This window comes from Theropithecus gelada, chromosome 1 (genome assembly GCF_003255815.1).
Source record: "Theropithecus gelada isolate Dixy chromosome 1, Tgel_1.0, whole genome shotgun sequence".
NCBI lineage: Eukaryota > Metazoa > Chordata > Mammalia > Primates > Cercopithecidae > Theropithecus > Theropithecus gelada.
In genome coordinates, this window is record NC_037668.1 from 215898415 (window position 1) to 215918659 (window position 20245).

Below are 20245 nucleotides of genomic sequence, written 5' to 3' on the forward strand. Positions count from 1 at the left end.
TCTATATTAAGTAAATCCATTGGGTAAGATTCATAGGCTCCTCGATCACTTTTTTGGCATTTAGAAATCAAGTCTCCAGAAATGAAAGAGAATAATTGAATGTTTCCTTGCTCTGAAAATACATGTATATTACGGTCCTGAAGAACAAGCTCTAGCACGATGTCTGGTGTTCTGTTGATGTTATTCCTGCCAGAGCGGCCCAACACAATGTTCCATTGAAATGTTGACAATCCAGAGCTCTACCAGGGTTTCTGTGGTGCCGTGTTCTTTTCACCCACATTTGCAACTGCAAGCTGTGAATTTATTTTTCTTTGTGGATTCTTGGGGAAGACCTGGTGTTGAGTCTATCAAGATATGACAAAGATTATTTCAAGAAAAAGATTATATATTGTAATGCTTAGCATTTATATAGGTTCTTTTGATTTCAAAACAAGTTATAAATATTTCCTACCGTGACAACATCCTTGCGAGGTAGGTGAGTATTACCATCTACATTACCAAGAGAAGCCCGAGGCCAAGCAGTGAGAAGCTCTGCTTTGAGTCACAGAGTCGGGAATAACATTGGAACTGGACATCCCGGCCACCTGCTGTAGGCTCTGAAGAGGCCATGCCTCTCCCTAGTGTAGCAATGGTCTCCATTAATACAGGGGTATATATTGTATAGATATAAAACAACAACACACAATTACATTATAGAACAATAATTCAATATTTCTGTTTCTTAGTAAAATACGTTAAGCACAGTATTTAAATTGCATTTCTCTGAAAAGCATTTGGTATATTAAATAGCACAAGGTATATTAAATAGCTCTATAAATGTTTGCTGGCATACTCTTAACAGCATAATGATTCTAAAGAAATTAAAATCCACTGAAGCATAGAGATCTTTTCTTTATAATACCATAAACTGAACAAAAATGTGAAAAACTACTTTATTCCCAAAATGCAGACTTGATAGCTTGCTGGATATAAGCAGGTGGCCACATAATTTCGTAATTTATCTGAGCTTGAGAGAAAGGACATATATTGCTGACTGTCGTTTTTTTAAAATACCAATTCGGTAGGGGAAAAAAGGATTCAGTTGAAAGGTAAAAATGAAAGACTGCTATTTCCATGTAGTATCCACTCTGAGAAATTTGTAGGTTTTCAAAAGATGTTATCATAGTTAGAAGTAATGTTGAGGTTGAATACAGAATATAATAGGAACATTTTGTGAGAAGAGAAAATGATACCAAATAAAATCTATGGTATAAGAAGAAAATGAGCAAGACAGAAAAGGATATTTTTCAAGGGTGTTGAAGGCTGGCATGAGATGTAAGCTGTTCACGCTTAGCTGACTGTGTAGGTCTTGGAGACGATTTACAAGGATAAACACTGGTTTTATCAGTCTCTTCTCCAAGGCAAAAATCCTCACCTTCCTCTCTAAATTAGCAGTTCTCCGAATGGTGTTAAAGAGCCCATCTCATGCTAAGCTTCCTAACAACTGACCGGGTAGGTCAGCAGAAAAAGTTCTCAAACTAGAAAGAAGCAGGAATGAAAGTCTTAAAATTTGTATGCAAATGTAAAAACTAACTTCTACGCCAGAATGACATTCTCTGTCAGAGGTAACAAATACAAAAGTCTTAATTTCAGTGTACACGACGCTAAGATATTGTTAGATAGGTATTATGTGTCGTTCAGAGAATATTTTTTATAAGTGTGCTTTTTCCCTAAAAAAAGAGACATATTAAAGTGTTTTTTTCTCTCCTCAAGTCCTTTATGTATAAATATGAAATATGGAACTGTCCTATCAGTTTGTTTATTCACGTTATACGTTCCAGGGATCCTTTCCGCCTGCATCGTCTGTGGCAGTTTTGTTGGAGGGTGGTTTGAGTTTGAACAGGCTTGAGCAGTTCGGCTGTTTGGTTGGCTGTAAGGTTTTGGCATACGGTGAATACCAGTCCCTTTCAAACACATCTTTAAGTTGCTTAATGATGCTTCTGTTGTTCCTCACATCTGCCTGGTTGATAACAAGGCCCGTTCCAGCATTCTGTGTGAAATCATTCCCTACCCAATCAAAATTTCCTGCAAACAAACAAAGAAATAATGTTGAGGAGTTAGAGTCCACTGGGAACATACCCAATATAATGAAATTCAGAGTGGATTCTATTAAAAATCATCAACACCCAGAAATAACAACAGAGAGGCTGAATTGTGTTGACAGCTCCGAAAAAAAAAAATCCAAGAAGCCTTACATATGGCATATTAATATTTGCATATTATTTTGGCATTTTCTTCAGCTTTGCTCCGGTGGAAACTCAAAACAAGGAATCTGCTGTTCTTTCTTGTAAATGTTATATCTTATTGACATTCACAAGCCACACTAAATACAGCAACATTTAAAATATATAGGGATTCATTTAAAAATCCTGTGAGTAATTACTACCTTCTCAAAGAGACAACATCTAATCCGTGTGAACAAATGAGGGATTCTAATTAAAAGTCCCTGAAGCTTTCACATCAAAGAAAACGCTCAAGCCAGAGAGGGAGACTCAGTTTCTAACAAACACCCGACTGGACTAGAAATCATTTCCCAGATCCAGGATCCAGCCTCTTGGCCCAGGAAGTGGGGCAGGTGCTATGAGAACAGCCTCTCAGGGATGACTGCCCGTGTCACGTGGTGTATTCATGTTTTCGGGGCTGCCATAGCAACGTTCCACAAATTGTGTGGATGAAACTAGAAATGAATTGTCTCATGGTTCTGGAGACAAAATCCAGCTGTTGGGAAGGTGATTCCTTGTGAGAACTGTGAGCAGGGATCTGTTCCAGACCTTTTTCTGTGGCTTGTCGATGGGCATTTTCTATTTTCTTTCTATTTATTTATTTAGTTAGTTTTTAAATTTTTAAATAGAGATGGGGTCTTGCTATGTTGCTCAGGCTGGTCTTGAACTCCTGGGTTCAAGCGATCGTCCCACCTCAGCCTCCCAACACGTTGTCTGCCCTCTATGCATGTCTCTGTCCAAATTTCCCCTTTTGACAAGGACGTCGTTCATATTAGATTAAGGCCACACTCATGATCTCATTTTAACTTGACAATTTCTCTAAAGATCCGCCTCTCAATAGAGTTACATTCTGAGGTACTGGGGTTAGGACTTCAACATATGACTTTTGGAGGGACACGATTCAGCTCATACAAAGGAGTAAGTCTGGGATCTGCCCTAGTAGAGACTAATGTGTAAGCCACTCCCGTGTAGTCCATCTTCGAGGTGTGGGGGAAGCAGTGGCGCTGGAGAGCTAGAGTAATGCCATTTTCAGTTCAGCTCCATCCTGAGACTAACAAGGCATGTTCCTTGCCAGTCACAACCATGGTCATCGATGTTTACAGTTGAGAAAACAACCTAAAGATACCCCAAAGGATACAGTCCTACAGCAGTGGAAAGTCCAGATGTCCCAATACCCATAACAGTATGTGCTTTCAGGATAGCTATAGTTACGCTTTGATGTACTTTTTTTTTTTTTTTTTTTTTTTTTTTTTTTTTTNGATACTGATGATCCTGACGCTGTGTAGGCCTAGTCTTATGTGTGTGCTTTATATCTTAGTTTCTAAAAAAAAGTTTAAAAAGTAAAAGAAAAAAATTCATTTTTTTTTTTTTTTTTTTTTTTTTTTTGAGACGGAGTCTCGCTCTGTAGCCCAGGCTGGAGTGCAGTGGCCGGATCTCAGCTCACTGCAAGCTCCGCCTCCCCGGGTTCACGCCATTCTCCGGCCTCAGCCTCCCGAGTAGCTGGGACTACAGGCGCCCGCCACCTCGCCCGGCTATTTTTTGTATTTCTTAGTAGAGACGGGGTTTCACCGTGTTAGCCAGGATGGTCTCGATCTCCTGACCTCGTGATCCGCCCATCTCGGCCTCCCAAAGTGCTGGGATTACAGGCTTGAGCCACCGCGCCTGGCCAACGCTTTGATGTACTTACACACTAGAATGTCATTACACATAAGACTGTTTTCTTTAAATCGATAGAATAATAAATTTTGTCATGCTGTCAGCTTACTCACACATAGACACAGCTTAGCTTAGCTTTTACACAGATAAGACTCCTATATAAGAAAAACACACCACATCCCTCCACTTGCTTTCTGTGGACGCCCTACTCTGTAACTGAGTAGCTTTCTTCTTTTTCTTTTTCTTTCTTTCTTTATTTCTTTTTTTTTTTTTTTGAGACAGTCTTGCTCTGTTGCCCAGGCTGGAGTGCGGTGGTACAATCTTGGCTCACTGCAACCCCTGGCTCACGGGTTCAAGCAATTCTCTGCCTCAGCCTCCTGAGTAGCTGGGGTTACAGGAGCCCACCACAATGCCCCCACTAATTTTTTGTATTTTTATAGAGATGGGGTTTCACCATATTGTCCAGGCTGGTCTCAAACTCCTGACCTCAAGTGATCCACCCATCTCGGCCTCCTAAAGTGCTGGGATTACAGGCGTGAGCCACTGTGCCAGGCCTGATTGATTTATTTTTAGAGGCAGGATCTCTCTCTGTTGCCCAGGCTAGAGTGCAGGGGCCTGACCATAGCTCATGGTAGCCTTGAACTCTTGAGCTCAAGCAATCCTCCCACCTCAGCCTCCTAAGCAGCTGTGAGTACACGTGCAACCACCGGAACCGGCTGCTGCTTGGTATTTCTATATATTATTTGTATGGTTGGTGGGACTTACTTCCACTCAAAGGGGTGAATAAATTTGCCTAATCACATGGCTAATCAATGGTGCACCCAGGTCTGCCAGACTGTATGATAAACCAGGAATTATTCCCATTAAAAGATATCTAGCCATGTCAAGGTGGACAAAATTATCTTCAAAATTACCACCAGGCCAGGTCTGATCTAAGCTCCCAGTTTTGTTCTCTTCTTTGGGTAAGAGCTGATTCCATAAAGGGAACTGACAGGTTTTAGGTGGAGATATTGGCCTTCCGTCCCCTCTGCAGCAACTCAGGTTCCGCTGCAGAAATCACTAAGATGCTGAGATCATCAGTCTCCCTGGGCACCCCTGGCCCAAGGGCCTGCAGTCATCTGTGGGAGAAGCTGCTGGAAGAAAGCACATCTATGGGGACAGCCAGTATCTCTTCCTTTGTAGCTTTTGTATTTTGGTCTCTGCTCTGTATTCTGGAGCCCTCAAACATACCAAGTCCCTTTTCCATTTGGCACCCCCAGGAACATCAGAAGGTGGTTTCTTGTCTCTCATTTTACTCCTAAAGTTTATTCCTCAGAGCCTACGAACACCAAGTCCCTAAACCAAATATCGGCAGAGAGAAGGACCTGCCCCCTTTTGCTTTATCCTTCTCCCCTCATCCCCATCCATCATCTGCCCCCTGGATAAACAGCACAATGGTACTATCAGTGGCTTCATGATAGACATAGCTTTGGATGAATTTTTTGATATAAATTAGTGAACTGTCCCCCAAGTGGTACATAATACTGTGCTGTTGTCTCCGCACAGAGACCCCCGTGGCTAATGTGGCCTTCCAGGCCGTGTTCCTCTGAGACACGTGACTATGCACAGAGGCCGCAGTTCTGTGCAAATGCTCAGCGCCAGGTAAACACAAGACTGGATCTCTAAACTGGGGATTAGTAGCTTCTGTGGGTTGAGCATTGCTCAAGTGTCCCTTGCCAGGCAGTATCTTCTGTTCATTCTGTAAGCAAAAGGCTCCTGTGGTCTTGCGTGTCCTTTAAGGGCTCTTGGATATGAGACTAAAATCTCGTCCCCACAGCCGTTGCCAGGCACTGTAACAAGGGCAGTGAATATATCATCTCATTACATTATTTCTTCAATTTTCACTGCTGTCCTCTGAGGTGGTTATACGAACTCCATCGTATTGATGAGGAAATCAAGGCACGGAAAGGTTAAGTAATTTGTCCAAAGTGGGGATAGAAAAACATCAGAGCTGAGGTTCAAAGCCAGGTCTGACTCCAGGGTCCACACTTTACTTGCACTCCATGTTGCCTCTGATCCTAAAGGCATCCTTTGTGCCAGGAATTGTGTGCTTCACCCTGGACTACAACGTCAACCTCCCGAGGTCAGGAGCATCACAGCCATGTTGAGAATTCTGCTCCGTGCATGTGCGGACGATACTCTCTGAAGGAAATATACATAGAAATATGCTTTGGGGGCAGCCTGGGGTGGGGGGAAAATGAGGGAGAGAGGTTACGAGATTTTGAAGGCTTATTCTATAAAATACAGCTTTGTTTTCCTTCGACTTCAATGGATTGAGCCAAGATCCGGCATCTTTACTGATACTCAAAAGCTTTAATTAGGCTCGCCTCAGGAATCATGGCTCTGGGAAGCTTCCACAGGCTGATAAAGGAATTCCTGCGCCCTTGTGATCGTGCTCTTCTACCTTTCACTTCCTGACAGTCTGGCTTGACTTCAAAATCACATATATGCTTCAGTGTTTTTTTAATTGGGAGGCAATTTCATCCAGCTTTTTTTGAGACTGCCACTGCAGCTTCCAAAAATGCATGCTGAGCCCCTAGTTGCCAGAACTGTAGTGTCCCCCAGAGGGACATGACGATGAGGTTGCAGGAGAGCTCGCTGGGAAGGTTCATGGGCCTTCGGGTGCCTTCCCTCCACCCACCACCCCCTTGTCAGCCCTCCAATCCTTCAAACCATCTCCTAGACAAGTTTGCAGAGCTTAACTCAAATGTGCCCTGGAGATTTCAAAATTAGAGAGATGACACTGTTTGGGGATTCTTCTGTGAGTCTTGTGAAAACTTAATGGAGTGGTGATTCCGTTCCAGGTCCACTGTGGAGTTTTCTCAACTCCGTGTTCTCAGCAAGTATCTCAGTGATGACTTAGGAGATCAGAACATGCTGATAATTATTTAAATTATTGATGGATTTTTTCCTCCTAAGGTTCTTTGAGTATTTTTATACTAGAACTATGCTTCAGTCTAGGGAATTAACGTTGTGATAAAATATTATGTGTAAAATTCACTCATTTAAAAATGTATTATAGAGGGAAGAAGAAAGGGGAGAGCCAGGAATCAATATTTCCTAAAGATATGGACAGATCAGAGACAGTGTTAGGAGCTCTTCATATACTATCTTGTTTAAGCCTCGTAGTACCACTGAAGGGCGGGTGCTATTATCCCCACTTTACAGATTAGAAAATAGAGGCTTACAGAGATTATGTGACTTTCTACCATTTTTCAGCATGTAAGTGTCAGTGCTGGAATTCAAATATAGGTTTGTCTCACTCTAAAATATTTATTATTTTTTAATATTTTATTGAGAAAGGAGTCTCATTCTGTTGCCCAGGCTGGAGTGCCGTGGCACAATCTTGGGTCACAGCAACCTCTGCCTCCCAGGTTCTAGTGATCCTCCTGCCTCAGCCTCCTGAGTAGCTGGGACTACAGGTGCATGCCACCACACCTAGCTAATATTTTGTATTTTTAGTAGAGATGGGGTTTCACCGTGTTACCAGGATGGTCTCGATCTTCTGACCTTGTGATCCACCCACCTCAGCCTCCCAAAGTGCTGGAATTACAGGTGTGAGCCACTGTGTCCGGTCTATTTATTTATTTAGAGATGGAGTCTCACTCTGTCTCGCCCAGGCTGGGGTGCAGTGGTGGGATCTCAGCTCACTGCAGCCTCTGTCTCCCGGGTTCAAGTGATTCTCCTGTCTCAGCCTCCCGAGTAGCTGGGAGGACAGGCGTGTGCCACAATATCCTGCTAATTTTGTATTTTTAGTACAGACAAGGTTTCACTATGTTGGCCAGGCTGGTCTCCAACTCCTGACCTTAGGTGATCCACCTGCCTCAGTCTCTCAAAGTGCTGGGATTACAGGTGTGAGCCACCGTGTTCGACCTAAAACACTTAATTCATCAAAAGTACATTTAAAAAAAATCCCTAGTTTCAGGTATTTATTTTTTTAATTTTAATTTTTAAGCCCTCCCCTCCTTTTAAAAAAAATTTCCCACAAAAGAACATTTAGATACAGGTACAAGTCACTGCTGAATGGACACACAACATCTCACTTTAAGTAAATTCCACATGTAAAATATCCAGATTTGAGTCCCTCAGTCCTGTTGTGCCTAAAACCTGAACCATCCCTGGGTTCCCTGATGATTAAGCCAAAAGTTCCCATTTTTTATTAAATGGGTTTGAGGTTGTTTTTAATCACTTGCAGCTGATTTCGTATTACTCTCCATAAGTTGGTGCACGTGAGAAAAATCAAAATAATCACATTTTGGGTCACTGAGAGTGACAACAGGAATGAAATAATATTCTCTCTCTTTTTTTTTTTTTTTGAGACAGAGGAGTCTCGCTCTGTTGCCCAGGCTGGAGTGCAGTGGTGTGATCTCGGCTCACTGCGAGCTCCGCCTCCCGGGTTCACGCCATTCTCCTGCCTCAGCCTCCCGAGTAGCTGGGACTACAGGTGCCCGCCACCACGCCCGGCTGACTTTTTGTATTTTTAGTAGAGATGGGGTTTCACCGTGTTAGCCAGGATGGTCTTGATCTCCTGACCTTGTGATCTGCCCACCTCGGTCTCCCAAAGTGCTGGGATTACAGGCGTGAGCCACCACACCTAGCCAATAGTCTCATATTCCAGCACCACCGGAAGGCCAGAAGGATCAATCTCTCTCTCTCTTTCTCTCTTGAGATGGAGTCTTGCCCTGCCGCCCAGGCTGGAGTGCAGTGGTGCAGTCTTGGCTCACTGCAACCTCTGCCTCCCGGGCTCAAGTGATTCTCCTGCCTCAGCCTCCCTAGTAGCTGGGATTACAGGCATGTGTCACCGCACCCAGCTAATTTTTGTATTTTTAGTAGAGACAGGATTTCACCATGTTGCCCAGGCTGGTCTTGAATTCCTGGCCTCAGGTGATCCACCTGCCTCGACTTCCCAAAGTGCTGGGATTACAACGGTGAGCCACTGTACCTGGCCTATTTAGTTTTTTTTTTTTTTCCCCCCGAGAAGGAGTCCCACCCTGTCACCCAGGCTGGAGTGCAGTGGCATCTCAGCTCACTGCAACCTCCGCCTTCCAGATTCAAGCAATTCTCCCTGCCTCAGCCTCCCAAGTAGCTGGGATTACAGACACCCATCACCATGTCCAGCTAGTTTTTTTGGTATTTTTTAGTAAGGACAGGTTTTCACCATGTTGGCCAAGCTGGTCTTGAACTCCTGACCTCAGATGATCCACCTGCCTCGCCCTCCAAAGTGGCTGGGATTACTGCGTGAGCCACCGCGCCCAGCCAGATACACATCTTTAAAATATTCCAATACTCTCTTCTAATGTGATATTGAAAATGGAAAAAAAAATATGTTCACACTGAGCCTGGGAGTTAGTGACTCCCCACATGGCCAATGGCAGTGTCTGCCGGGGCTGGTGGCAGGGGGTGAGATGACTGGGGGCCCTGGATGTCAGACCCGGCTCCATCCCCCTAATGTCTGTATTTCTGAGTCTTAGGGTCCAAGTTTCCTCATTTGTAAACTGCAGATGATAAAAGCTGCCCTCCCTATTGATGATGTTGCCAAGAGAAATGAATCAAGTGCTTTACAAAGTTAAAAGGGTCTATTTTTTACTCACTGAATTTGAAAAAAATTGATACAGATTTTGTATTTCTATATTCCATGAACATGTTTTTTTCTGCTTCGAGACTGCCATTTCATCTGTACAATGTAATTACTGCACTGCTGTTTTTGGATTTATGTACCTTCTTATAGATCATTTTAACTGCCTGTGATGGTACTAGTTAAAAGGTTACCATGGACTCATATATATCATGGAAAATTAGAATAATTTGATATATTAATAATTACACCATTATAGAATGATTTCAGCACCTGGGTCTCTTACCTTAATAATAATAGCTGGCATTAATTGGGTATTATTTATGTGCCAGGTACTTTGCACATTTTATCTCTTCTACACTTCATCCAATGAAGTAGTTACTATTATTAGCCCCATCTTACAGATGAGAAAACTGAGGTTTGAAGAGTTCAAGTTAAATTGTACAGAGTGGGACATTTGGAAGATGGCAGGGATGGGATAATTGGCTGGGCACTGAGAGTTTCAGCGCTGTCTGCCTCCCTATCACTCATGTCAGGCTGGCTTGTGGTGCTGTGGGCAGGGGGATGACACTGCTCGTTCCAGTGCCAGGACACACCTTTGATGAGCCATTCTCATCCCTGCCTATACATCTGGCAATGGGACCAGAAAATTTCTGTAAAACATTTATGGAAAGGTGTCTTCTATGCCTTCTAGTATATAAATCAGGCCATGAAAGAGGTATTTGAGTGATGAGCTCCCTGTCTTCACCACCCTGTTTCCTGATTTCCATTTCCCCCCATTCACCAGCAGTGGTTCCCAAGGCCTTGCTTCCTCCCCAGGGCATACCGTGGAGCACAGCTGGACTACCACTGCCTGGGTGACCCCCACCCAAGGAGCCTCACAGCCCTCACACCTACCAATATAAGCTGCTCCATCTGTCACCATGTACTTGTTGCGATTTAACCTAGGAAAGGTGTGATTCTTTTGTTCTTTTGTAGCACAAGCATTCTCTCTTTCCAGATCAAAAAATTTCTGTAAGACAAAAACAGGTAAATAAGAGGAACATTTCTGGTCTTGTCCAACAGCACAAAAGAATGTATTATCCAAGTATCAACAATAGACCTCATGATGGGTTATTAAAGCCATAATCTTATTACCTCACATAGATGAAGCTATTTTTGTTCTCAAATCTAAATAGGCAACAAGAGAAAATTAGCATGCTCAACGAGGTATATAATTAACACTTTTAAGCTACAAAATGAACACAAAATTCCTTTTCTTTTTTCAGCAGGATAAGGGCCAGAAGGTTGTTTAATTCACATTGTCTTATTCATCAGGGTGCGCTGGCATTTGAAGCATGCCTCAGGGTGCTTTCTGTCAAGCATGGCAATGAACTGAATGAGTATTCTTACATGTTGCATACATCAATGTCAATGACTAGCTGATTAAACTAGGGATTTGCAAAGGTCAAAAGAGACTTTACCATAGGAACAAATACTTTTCCATCTGAACACCTAAGTCTAGGAGCTCTTTTGATAGGCAACTGAAAAAAAAATCACAATTTCAAACCGTGAATTCTGAATTTCAACTTTTATTGACTCAGAAGGCAACATTCCAGTTCACCCAAGGCCAGGAATGGGGCAGCTAAAAGAAGGGGTATGACTGCAGGAACGGCCAGGCTATGCCTTAGGGGTCTGCGGAATTTGCTAAATTCTCAGACAAGGCTTAAACTGTGGCTAAACTCATGGAACTCCATGACTCAGCTCACTGGAAGACATAGTCAAAGGTGAAAATATCAGTTATCCCCTATATGGGAAAATGGTGAGTATTTTCAGAACTGCCCGGAACCTTTTGGAATGTCCACAGCTATAGAATCATGTGTATTTAAAGGAAAGAAGAGGCAGGGAGGAAAATGGCATGATACCTAGAAAAGGAGATGTCATTTGCAGTTTTAAAACCGTAAGTGTTCACATTTGGCTTGAGGAAATAATGAGAGTTGGACTCCCCTCCCCTAGCGCGGTAGAACGGTGACAAGCTAGATGATCGCTAAGATCCCTTCTAGCCACAGAAGTTCTATTTTGAGTTTTTGTAAAACCCTTGAGGCTGCTCACAGTGCAGAGATCAAAATCTACCTAAAAACTGTCTATTCCACAACACAGGTAAACATGTGATCTGTGTGGCTCTCAGGGCCATATCCCCACGGTTATAGATAGTGATACCTGGTTCACCCAGTGTCCTCAGTTCCTGTCTTCTGCAAAATCTGCATTCGTTTCTGGACTCTTCAAAGTGACCTAATGTTCTTAAGTCACAGTTTTATGTTCATGAGGTCACACGAACATTGAGGGCATCACCACCAATCACAGCCAGAAGTTACCTCGCTTGGACATTCTATCACCACACATGGCCACACGTGTGACTGTTTCCTTTTGGGAAAGATATTATTGTGGAATCAAGATGGATTTCAAAAAGAATAATATATACATCTTGAGTTAAGTCAAGGATAGAGTCACAGCTTGAGGCTTCAGTAGAAACCCATTTGCTCTAGCAAGTCAAAGATGGCCCTTAAGAGGGGAAACAGACTAAAATGACAGCAGAAATCAGGTTTTATTCACTGATATTATTCGACACCTAATACACTGTGGGTGACAGCAAAGACATTTCAAAATGGATTTATTAGTTTGTTAAAAAAAAAAAAACTGTAAAAAAATCAGCTGACTAGGATAATTTTGTGCTTCGCAGTCTTTTCTCTTTCCATGAGCCCCTCATGGAGATAAATCCACATCAGGCCTGGAGGTGGTTGGAGGTGCGGGTGCCCACTCCTTTAAGGACAGAGATTCCCTACCTAGTTCCCAGGCCATGTGCTTTATCAGCACTACCAGGCTCCTGAAGACACGCTCTATGCAATATTCCAATCCCCAGTTTTCTTGGAAGAGTTTATCACCCATCTGTGTTCTAGACATTAGGGCCATAAGCTTCTTGCCCATCTAGGCTTGTATTGATGCTTAGAAGTGTATGGCCTCTGTTTTATACAATGGCTATGTGTGAACTATTAATGTTTGGTTTATTCAAGAAAAGTGACCATTTGTGTTCAAAAACATCAAAAAGAGGAAGCTGATTAGGTACTATAAAGTTTGCAATGATGGATTCTACTTTCCTTGTAATTTTTGGTAATTCTTAGAGCAGTTGACATTTCACGCCCTGGAAGTTTCAACTGCAGGTGCCCTAGTGGCAGGTGTGCTGTTGGGCGGGGGGTGGTCAAGAAACAGCGGGTGGGCATGGACCTGTGACTTGGCCAGAGGAGAATTTGGAAAAGGAGATTGGAGCAAATGCACCATATGGTATACCGAAAGCTCCAGACTGTCCTCTCTGCTCCTGCTAGACCTCGCGAATAACAGGGGCTCCTCTGAGTGTGGCTGTACTGACCTCCGGAGTGCATGACTTCACTGGGCAGCCTCTTCACCCGTGGTCACCCTTCCCCAGCACACGCCTGCAGAAAATGGCTAACCACACCTTGGACTCAGGCACTGTCCTGGGTTCTGCCCTGTCCCCTCACTGGCTTGCAGAATCTTTCTTATCGCTCTGCCTTTATTAGCTCCCTTCTTTGACTTCGTATGTCATGCATGCACTCATTCAACATGTATGTTTTGAAAACTCCACCAAGCGTCATGTGAGTCATTGGTGAACTAGACACCTGTTCTTTTTCTCACTTCCTTTTTCCTGGAGCTCCATATGCCACTGTAATTATCTGGAAAAAGCTGTTTCTGAGCTGAATCAATCCCAAGAGTTCTCTTGTCTGTGAAAAGGTATTGAATACAATTAGACTCCATTCTCCTGTGTCTCTGACTCCCTGGGACTGCACCTGCTTCTCCTCTGATCCTGGGTACCTGATTCCAAACCCAGGTTGGCGCCCTGATCCAACTCCTGGTTATTTCATTTATTTGAAAATCTGGCCTGGAAAACAGATCTGTGGTAGTAATCACAGTCATGTTTTTATTTCTAATACTTATACTGATTTGTGACTACACAGATGTGTGCATGATTTCCTCAGTTTACAAAAACCAGTTAAATAGAGATCAGAATTTCCATTATCCATCAAAGTTACCAGACTATTAGGGAGATTAAGATGAAAACACAGGAGAGAAGCATTATTTTTGGAAATTTACAGTAAATTCCACATTTTTATGAATTTAAGTTATTAATAATTTCATGAAAAATAAAATTTAAAATATCTTACTGGCATGAATGAGTTACAAACATCTGACCTTTTTTTGATCCTCAGGGATATAATTTGGATGTGTAGCTTCTTGTATCTTTGAGCAGATGCAGTAGATGATGTTTTGTTTTTGCTTTGAGACAGAGTCTTGCTCTGTCCCCAGGCTGAAGTGCAGTGGCAATCATAGGTCACTGCAGCCTTGAACTCCTAAGCTAAAGTGATCCCCTGGCCTCTACCTGCTGAGTCCTGAGTCCCTAGGACTACAGATGTGCACTACCACACCTGGCTAGTTTTTTTTTTTTCATTTTTTTCCCTTTTATGTAGAAATAGGGTGTTGCCATGTTGTCCAGGCTGGTCTTGAACTCTTGGCCTCAAGGGATCCACTTGTCTTGGCCTCCCAAAGTGTTGGGATTAAAAGTGTGAGCCACTGCACCTCGGTGTATATGACGTTTCTGAATATAGATAAGAAAGATTAAAAAGAGCTTTGTGACTGCAATGATCTCTTCCACATGCTGGGGCCTTGGAGGCATGTTTAAGAGTTCAGGTTCTGGAGTTCAAAAGACTTAGGTTTGAGTCTTGCCCCATTACTCATGAGTGTCCTAGAGAGAGGTTATCTAATGTAAGCTTCAGTTCCCATGTCTATAAAATAGGGAAAGTACCTGTTTCACAGGGTAATTGTAAATATTATTTCTCTTAAGTGTTTTTGTAGAGATGGGGTCTCCTTACGTTGCCCAGGCAGGTCTTGAACTTGTGGCCTCAAGTGAACCTCCTGCCTTGGACTCCCAAAGCACTGAGATTACAGGCATAAGCCACATGTCTGCCTGTCTGGTTGTGGATATTACATAATCTATATAAGGCATTTAACTCAGTGCCTGGATAACTGTATATACTCATGAATATTCATGAATATAACACATTTCTTCACTTATTTAAAAAGTATTAAGTACTTACTAAGTTCAGGCAATGTGAAGTGCGTGTTGCTGTAACAGCAACACAACAAAAACTTAATAAATGATGTAGCACTGGTTTACTCATTGGGCAGCGGGCAGCAAGTAAATTGGTATTGTAGGATGGAAAGATGAAATCTCATGTTATATAGCGACAAACTATTTGGTAAAACCATAACCGGCATTTATTTGGAAGGCATACCAAGTACCACCGAACCTTTGGCTAGTAGGGCTTTGGCTGTAGGGACTGGGGAAATGAATTGTTTGTACTGTGTGTGGTTATTTGTGTTTTTTTTTTTTTTTTTTTTTTTTTTTGAGACAGGGTCTTGCTCTGTCTGGAATGCAGTGGCGCGATCTCGGCTCACTGCAACCTCTGCCTCCCGGGTTCCAGGTAATGCTTGTGCCTCAGCCTCCCAAGTAGCTGGGATTTCAGGTGTGCACCACCACGCCCAGCTAATTTTTGTATTTTTACTAGACATGGGGTTTCACCATGTTGTTCAGGCTGGTCTTGAACTCCTGACCTCAAGTGATCCACCTGCCTTGGCCTCCCAAAGGGCTGGGATTATAGGCGTGAGCCACTGTGCCTGGCCTGTTAGTTGTGCTTTTAAAAAGCTTATGAGAGGAGATAAATAGGCTCAGGGAAGGAATGGCTAGTTTACAAGTGGAAATGATAGCAGATAGATCAGAAATTTGGTATTTCACAGGGTTAGAAAGCTGATTGTACCTAGAACTCAATAGAAAATAAGTATGAAAAATCCTTTAAGTGGCCAGTGAAGACTGAGCCCTGTAGAAAAGATGAAATAATTGGTGTAATTTTAATAGGGGTAATCTTCCCACCTGTGTCTGATGGTCTTGAACGAACCCTATCATTAGAGAGAGAGAGAGAGAAGTCTATGAAGCAGAAAGCATAATTCATCAAGTTAGGGAATTATGTACAACAAGAAACTTTGGACATGGCTATGGATACATGGAAATAACTAGAAGCAAGTACATCAGAACCTGCTACATTTCTGAGAAACTTGCATTGCCCAAGAAACCAACCAGCTCATGCTAGGACCCCAAACTCCTTTAACTGTTCATGCCTTAAAACAACCTTGGGGCCGGGCGCGGTGGCTCAAGCCTGTAATCTCAGCACTTTGGGAGGCCGAGACGGGCGGATCACGAGGTCAGGAGATGGAGACCATCCTGGCTAACACGGTGAAACCCCGTCTCTACTAAAAAATGCAAAAAAACTAGCCGGGCAAGGTGGCGGCGCCTGTAGTCCCAGCTACTCGGGAGGCTGAGGCAGGAGAATGGGGTGAACCCGGGAGGCGGAGCTTGCAGTGAGCCGAGATCGCGCCACTGCACTCCAGCCTGGGCGACAGAGCGAGACCCCGTCTCAAAAAACAAAAAACAACAACAAAAAAAACACCTTGGGTCCTTGGTCTGAACCAGCAGGCGTATGAGGACTTCACAATACCTTCCCAGAAGAGCTTTATAATTGCTGTGGACCAGGGACTGCCATGGGCCTCCGAACCTTCCCTTTCTAATGGCGGTTTTCCTTGTGCTTATCCTGTTTCTGTACTCAGGAAGGGAGATAGCCTTAACCTGATTTTGGGTATTTTTTGGTGAGCGGTGGGGAATTCTTACTGTTCTGTTTTAGTTTTTACATTGACAAACTATGATGTACCGCTTTCAGGCGCAATGTCCAGAAATGCACATCACTGGAAGACTGTGCAGTGACTGCGTGAAACTTGGCGTTTTCTCCCTTGTGGGAGGTGGGAATGAGGGTTCTCTACGAGGGAAGATGAGTGAAATGGATCCTGTGTACCAGGAACTTCAGATCATGATGATTCACAAACCTGTTCCTTTGTCACCCTGGAAACACAGCTGGCTTTCTGAACAGGGTCATAAGCCTCCCTGGCTATTAGGCATGGCCATGTGAAAGCTATCCAGGCAGTGGAATGAAGGCTAAAGGGACGTTCCCTACCTCCAGGCCTAATCCAAAAGTGCCTCTCACACAGTCCTCCAGTTCTGCTCTTCTCCTGTCTGGCCTTGGGATATTCAGGGTCAGGGCGATCATGGAAGCCATGTGTCAAAGTTAATTGCAGAGCCCTTGATACCCTGGGTCCCTAAATCTAGGGATGCAGCTTGGTTACCTAGAAGAGAGCCTGCCACAGGCCAGATTCTCAGTGCGTGTTTGTTGAATGACTGCATGGGGATTGAGGAAAGCTGAGACCTAAAGGATTAGTGGTTATGAGGTGGGTAAACATGGAGAAGAAGAGTGTTGTAGGCAGAGGGAATAGCTTGCACCAAGTCTGGAGCGGAGGAAGAGGGCGATGAGGATTGGAGTAGAGTCAAAGACGAGCTAGAGAATTAACACATTTCAGATCTATTCCCAATCCCCAATCTTACCTCCCTCAAGGTCTCCAGAGGTGGATTAGTATGTGGCCCAAGGGACCTGTGGCAAGCATGGGGACCTAGACTAGGAGGCTTTGGGCTGGGGGAGTCTGTGCTGGTGCATGCACCAGTGCTCTGTTGGTCACAGTCTTACAAATGAGAACAGTAGGTGAATGGGGTAGTTCAAGCAAAATAGAGAGGGCCAGGCGCGGTGGCTCATATCGGTAGTCCCAGCACTTTGGAAGGCCAAGGTGGGCAGATTGCTTGAGCCCAGGAGTTCAACACCAGCCTGGGCAACATGGTGAAGCCCCATCTCTACCAAAAATGCAAAATTAGCTAAGCCCAGGGATCAAGGCTGCAGTGAGCCGGGATTGTGCTACTGCACTCCAGCCTGGGTGACAGAGCAAAACACTGTCTCAAGAAAAAAAAAAAAAAGAAAAGAAAAGAAAAAAGAAAATGGAAAGGATGCAACAGAAAGGGAGAAGAGGGCTGGACAGAGAAGGTATCAGGAAACATGAGCTCTACTCTTCTTTTTTTGTATGTGATTGTTTTGAAAAAACGTGCTTTTTGAAGATTGTCATCCTGGTTCTCACTGGAAGTTTACACGTAGGTGTATGCTTGCAGCTTTCACACACATGCAGAGGGCATTCACTTTTTATTTAGTAACACAGTCAACACAATACTTACGACTTTCAAACTGCAGTTGGCTATTTCGGTGCAAATCGCTTTAAGAGATGAAATAAAGTTAAACGTAAGGGGATCAGTTTCCTTCCAGAAGCTTATAAGGAGTCGAACTCTAACGCTTCGTAAAACTAATGCTTCTCTTATTTTTGCATCCAAGTCTGGCCAGTAAGTCCTGCAGAAATCATATCCAAATAGTAAAAACAAAGAAATTTAGTTTGGGGAAAGAAGTTTACTAGACAGCACAGAACATTGATATTACTCTGATCATTATCCTGTAATATATAAACAACCTCATCGGAGAGGTTGAAAAACATACAAGCCTCTCAGCTTAGGCACCAAGAAATGATGATTTGCTGGGACCTGCCCCTGCCTAAAAGGAGGTTTCCTGCCACCAGGTCCTTGGGCTGTGTGGGCTGGGGTGAGGACAGGCTGACTGCCACCACAGGCCACCTTTACTACATCTCTGATGCTACCTGGGCCTCAGTCCACTAAGAACTGATTATCCAATAGAATTCCAGTTAGGAACCCTGAGCACCCCCTCAGTCCCCAAATGCCACTAAAACTTCTCTTTGGTGACTGTCCCCGAAATGAACTTCTGCTCTGGTCATCTGAGCTTCCCCACACTTTCCATTCCCGACTGTCCTTGCCGTGGTCTCTCCTGACCAAGACTCCCACTACTCCCCTACCTTCCACATTTTCTGCAGGGCTTTTGGAATCTTCCAACAGGCAAAGTTTCCCCAACAGGCTCGGCCTTTCTCTGAATCCTTAAGCCTTTGCCTTAACTGAATCCTGATTCCTCCCTGAGGCCGCAGCTTCTCCTGGAATCCTGCGTGCATCTCCTACCATGACCTGGCCGCTTGGTTTATGATGCTGGGCAGCCTCCTGCTCTGCCTCTGCTGGCCCCCAACACACGCCGTCACTTCCAGAACTGTCATTTAATTCTTATGTTAAAACAAAAAGCTTTCCTGTCTTAAGGACCAAGCCTTAAATCATTCTCCCTCCCCTCGGCCCTGACATTTGTAGACCTTTTGTTTACTCATCAAACTCTTACCCTATATTCTGGGCCAATTCAGTATTTGAACTAATGATATATTATTTGAAACTGTAGCCTGCCAGTGTCATGATCATTGCACCTCTAAAGGCCTCCTGTCCTGATTCCCCACTCTCTTAATCACTCTTTCGTCACATGCAGGCTGCAGATTCATGATGCCTTCAATCAGCCCGGTCCATCAGCCTCTCCTGTCTCCCTTGCCTGCCCAGCCTCATCTCAGTTCTGATCACTTGAATAATACTTGCCTCTCTACCTTCCTCTTGCTCTCGGCAAAAATCTAGATCCTGGATCCACACTATAGTTCTCTTTGTCTGGTTTTATACCCATGAAGCTGAGGAAAGACCGTCTCAGCCTTGTGCTGGAACTTGGTTTCTCTGCCTCCAGTCAGGCACTTCCTCGATGACCACCACAGTGATCATCTAAGGCAGACCTGGTGAGGCTACTTCTTGAATTAAAACAGTGGGGCCGGCGTGGTGGCTCACACCTGTCATCCCAGCACTTCGGGAGGCCAAGGTGCGTGGATCACTTGAGGTCGGGAGTTTGAGACCAGCATGGCCAACATGGTGAAACCTCATCTCTAATAAAAATACAAAAATTAGCCGGACATGGTGGTATGAGCCTGTAGTTCCAGCTACTCGGGAAGCTGAGGCAGGAGAATCACTTGAACCCAGGAGGTGGATGTTGCAGTGAGCCGAGATCGTGCCACTGCACTCCAGCCTGGGTGACAGAGGAAGACTCCACCTCAACCAAAACCAAAACAAAACAAAACCCACCCCTCCACAAAAATCCATCAAGTGGAACCGCCACAAAGTCACAAGACTCCCCCAGTGGTTGGGATCTCTGGTTTCTGGCCCTTGCCCCCTCTTCAATTAGATCTCTCACCACTTTACCTTGAGCTCTTTTTTTCTCCATCTGAAACTTGGCTCATGCTGTCCCTTCCACTGGGAAAATTTTTCACCCTTTCTGACAAATTTCTGAGTTTTAAAAAGTTTTTTTAAAGAAATTTCTGTGGAGAAACTGAATATTTTGAATTGTAAGTCAGTGAGCATCTCCTCCAATGGGCTTCTTCTAACCCTGAAGCTGCACGGCGGGGGCTCTTTTACCTAGCGTCTGTAATATTCTCTATAGACGTTCACTGTACCAGTCACACCTCTGTTCTAACAGTCTCTTTCCTGTCCTGTTAGATGGAGGTTGAGATCATATGCTCTTCATGCTTTAATCACTAGTCACAGTGCTCAATAAATATTTGTTGAATGAGGCTGGGCGCGGTGGCTCACGCCTGTAATCCTAGCATTTGGGAAGCCAAGGCTGGTGGATCACCTGAGGTCAGGAGATCGAGACCAGCCTGGCCAACATGGTGAAACCCCGTCTCTACTAAAAATACTAAAATTAGCCCAGTGTGGTGGCATGTGCCTGTAGTCCCAGCTACTACTCGGGAAGCTGAGGCAGGAGAATCACCT

At 44.0% G+C, this 20245-nt stretch overlaps 1 protein-coding gene across 3 annotated transcripts in view; it reads right to left on the minus strand.

The window, feature by feature from the left end:
• Positions 1 to 690: 690 nt before the first annotated feature.
• The window catches only part of PLD5 (phospholipase D family member 5), a 430516-nt gene continuing 410961 nt past the window's right edge, over positions 691 to 20245 (minus strand). For all 3 annotated transcript variants that reach the window (XM_025394615.1, XM_025394623.1, XM_025394631.1), the window contains 3 exons: positions 17738 to 17906; positions 10429 to 10543; positions 691 to 2064 (listed from right to left, as the gene is read on the minus strand). In XM_025394615.1, the coding sequence (XP_025250400.1) occupies positions 1808 to 2064; positions 10429 to 10543; positions 17738 to 17906 (541 nt within the window). In that variant the 3' untranslated portion in view covers positions 691 to 1807. The remainder of the gene's footprint in view (positions 2065 to 10428; positions 10544 to 17737; positions 17907 to 20245) is intronic.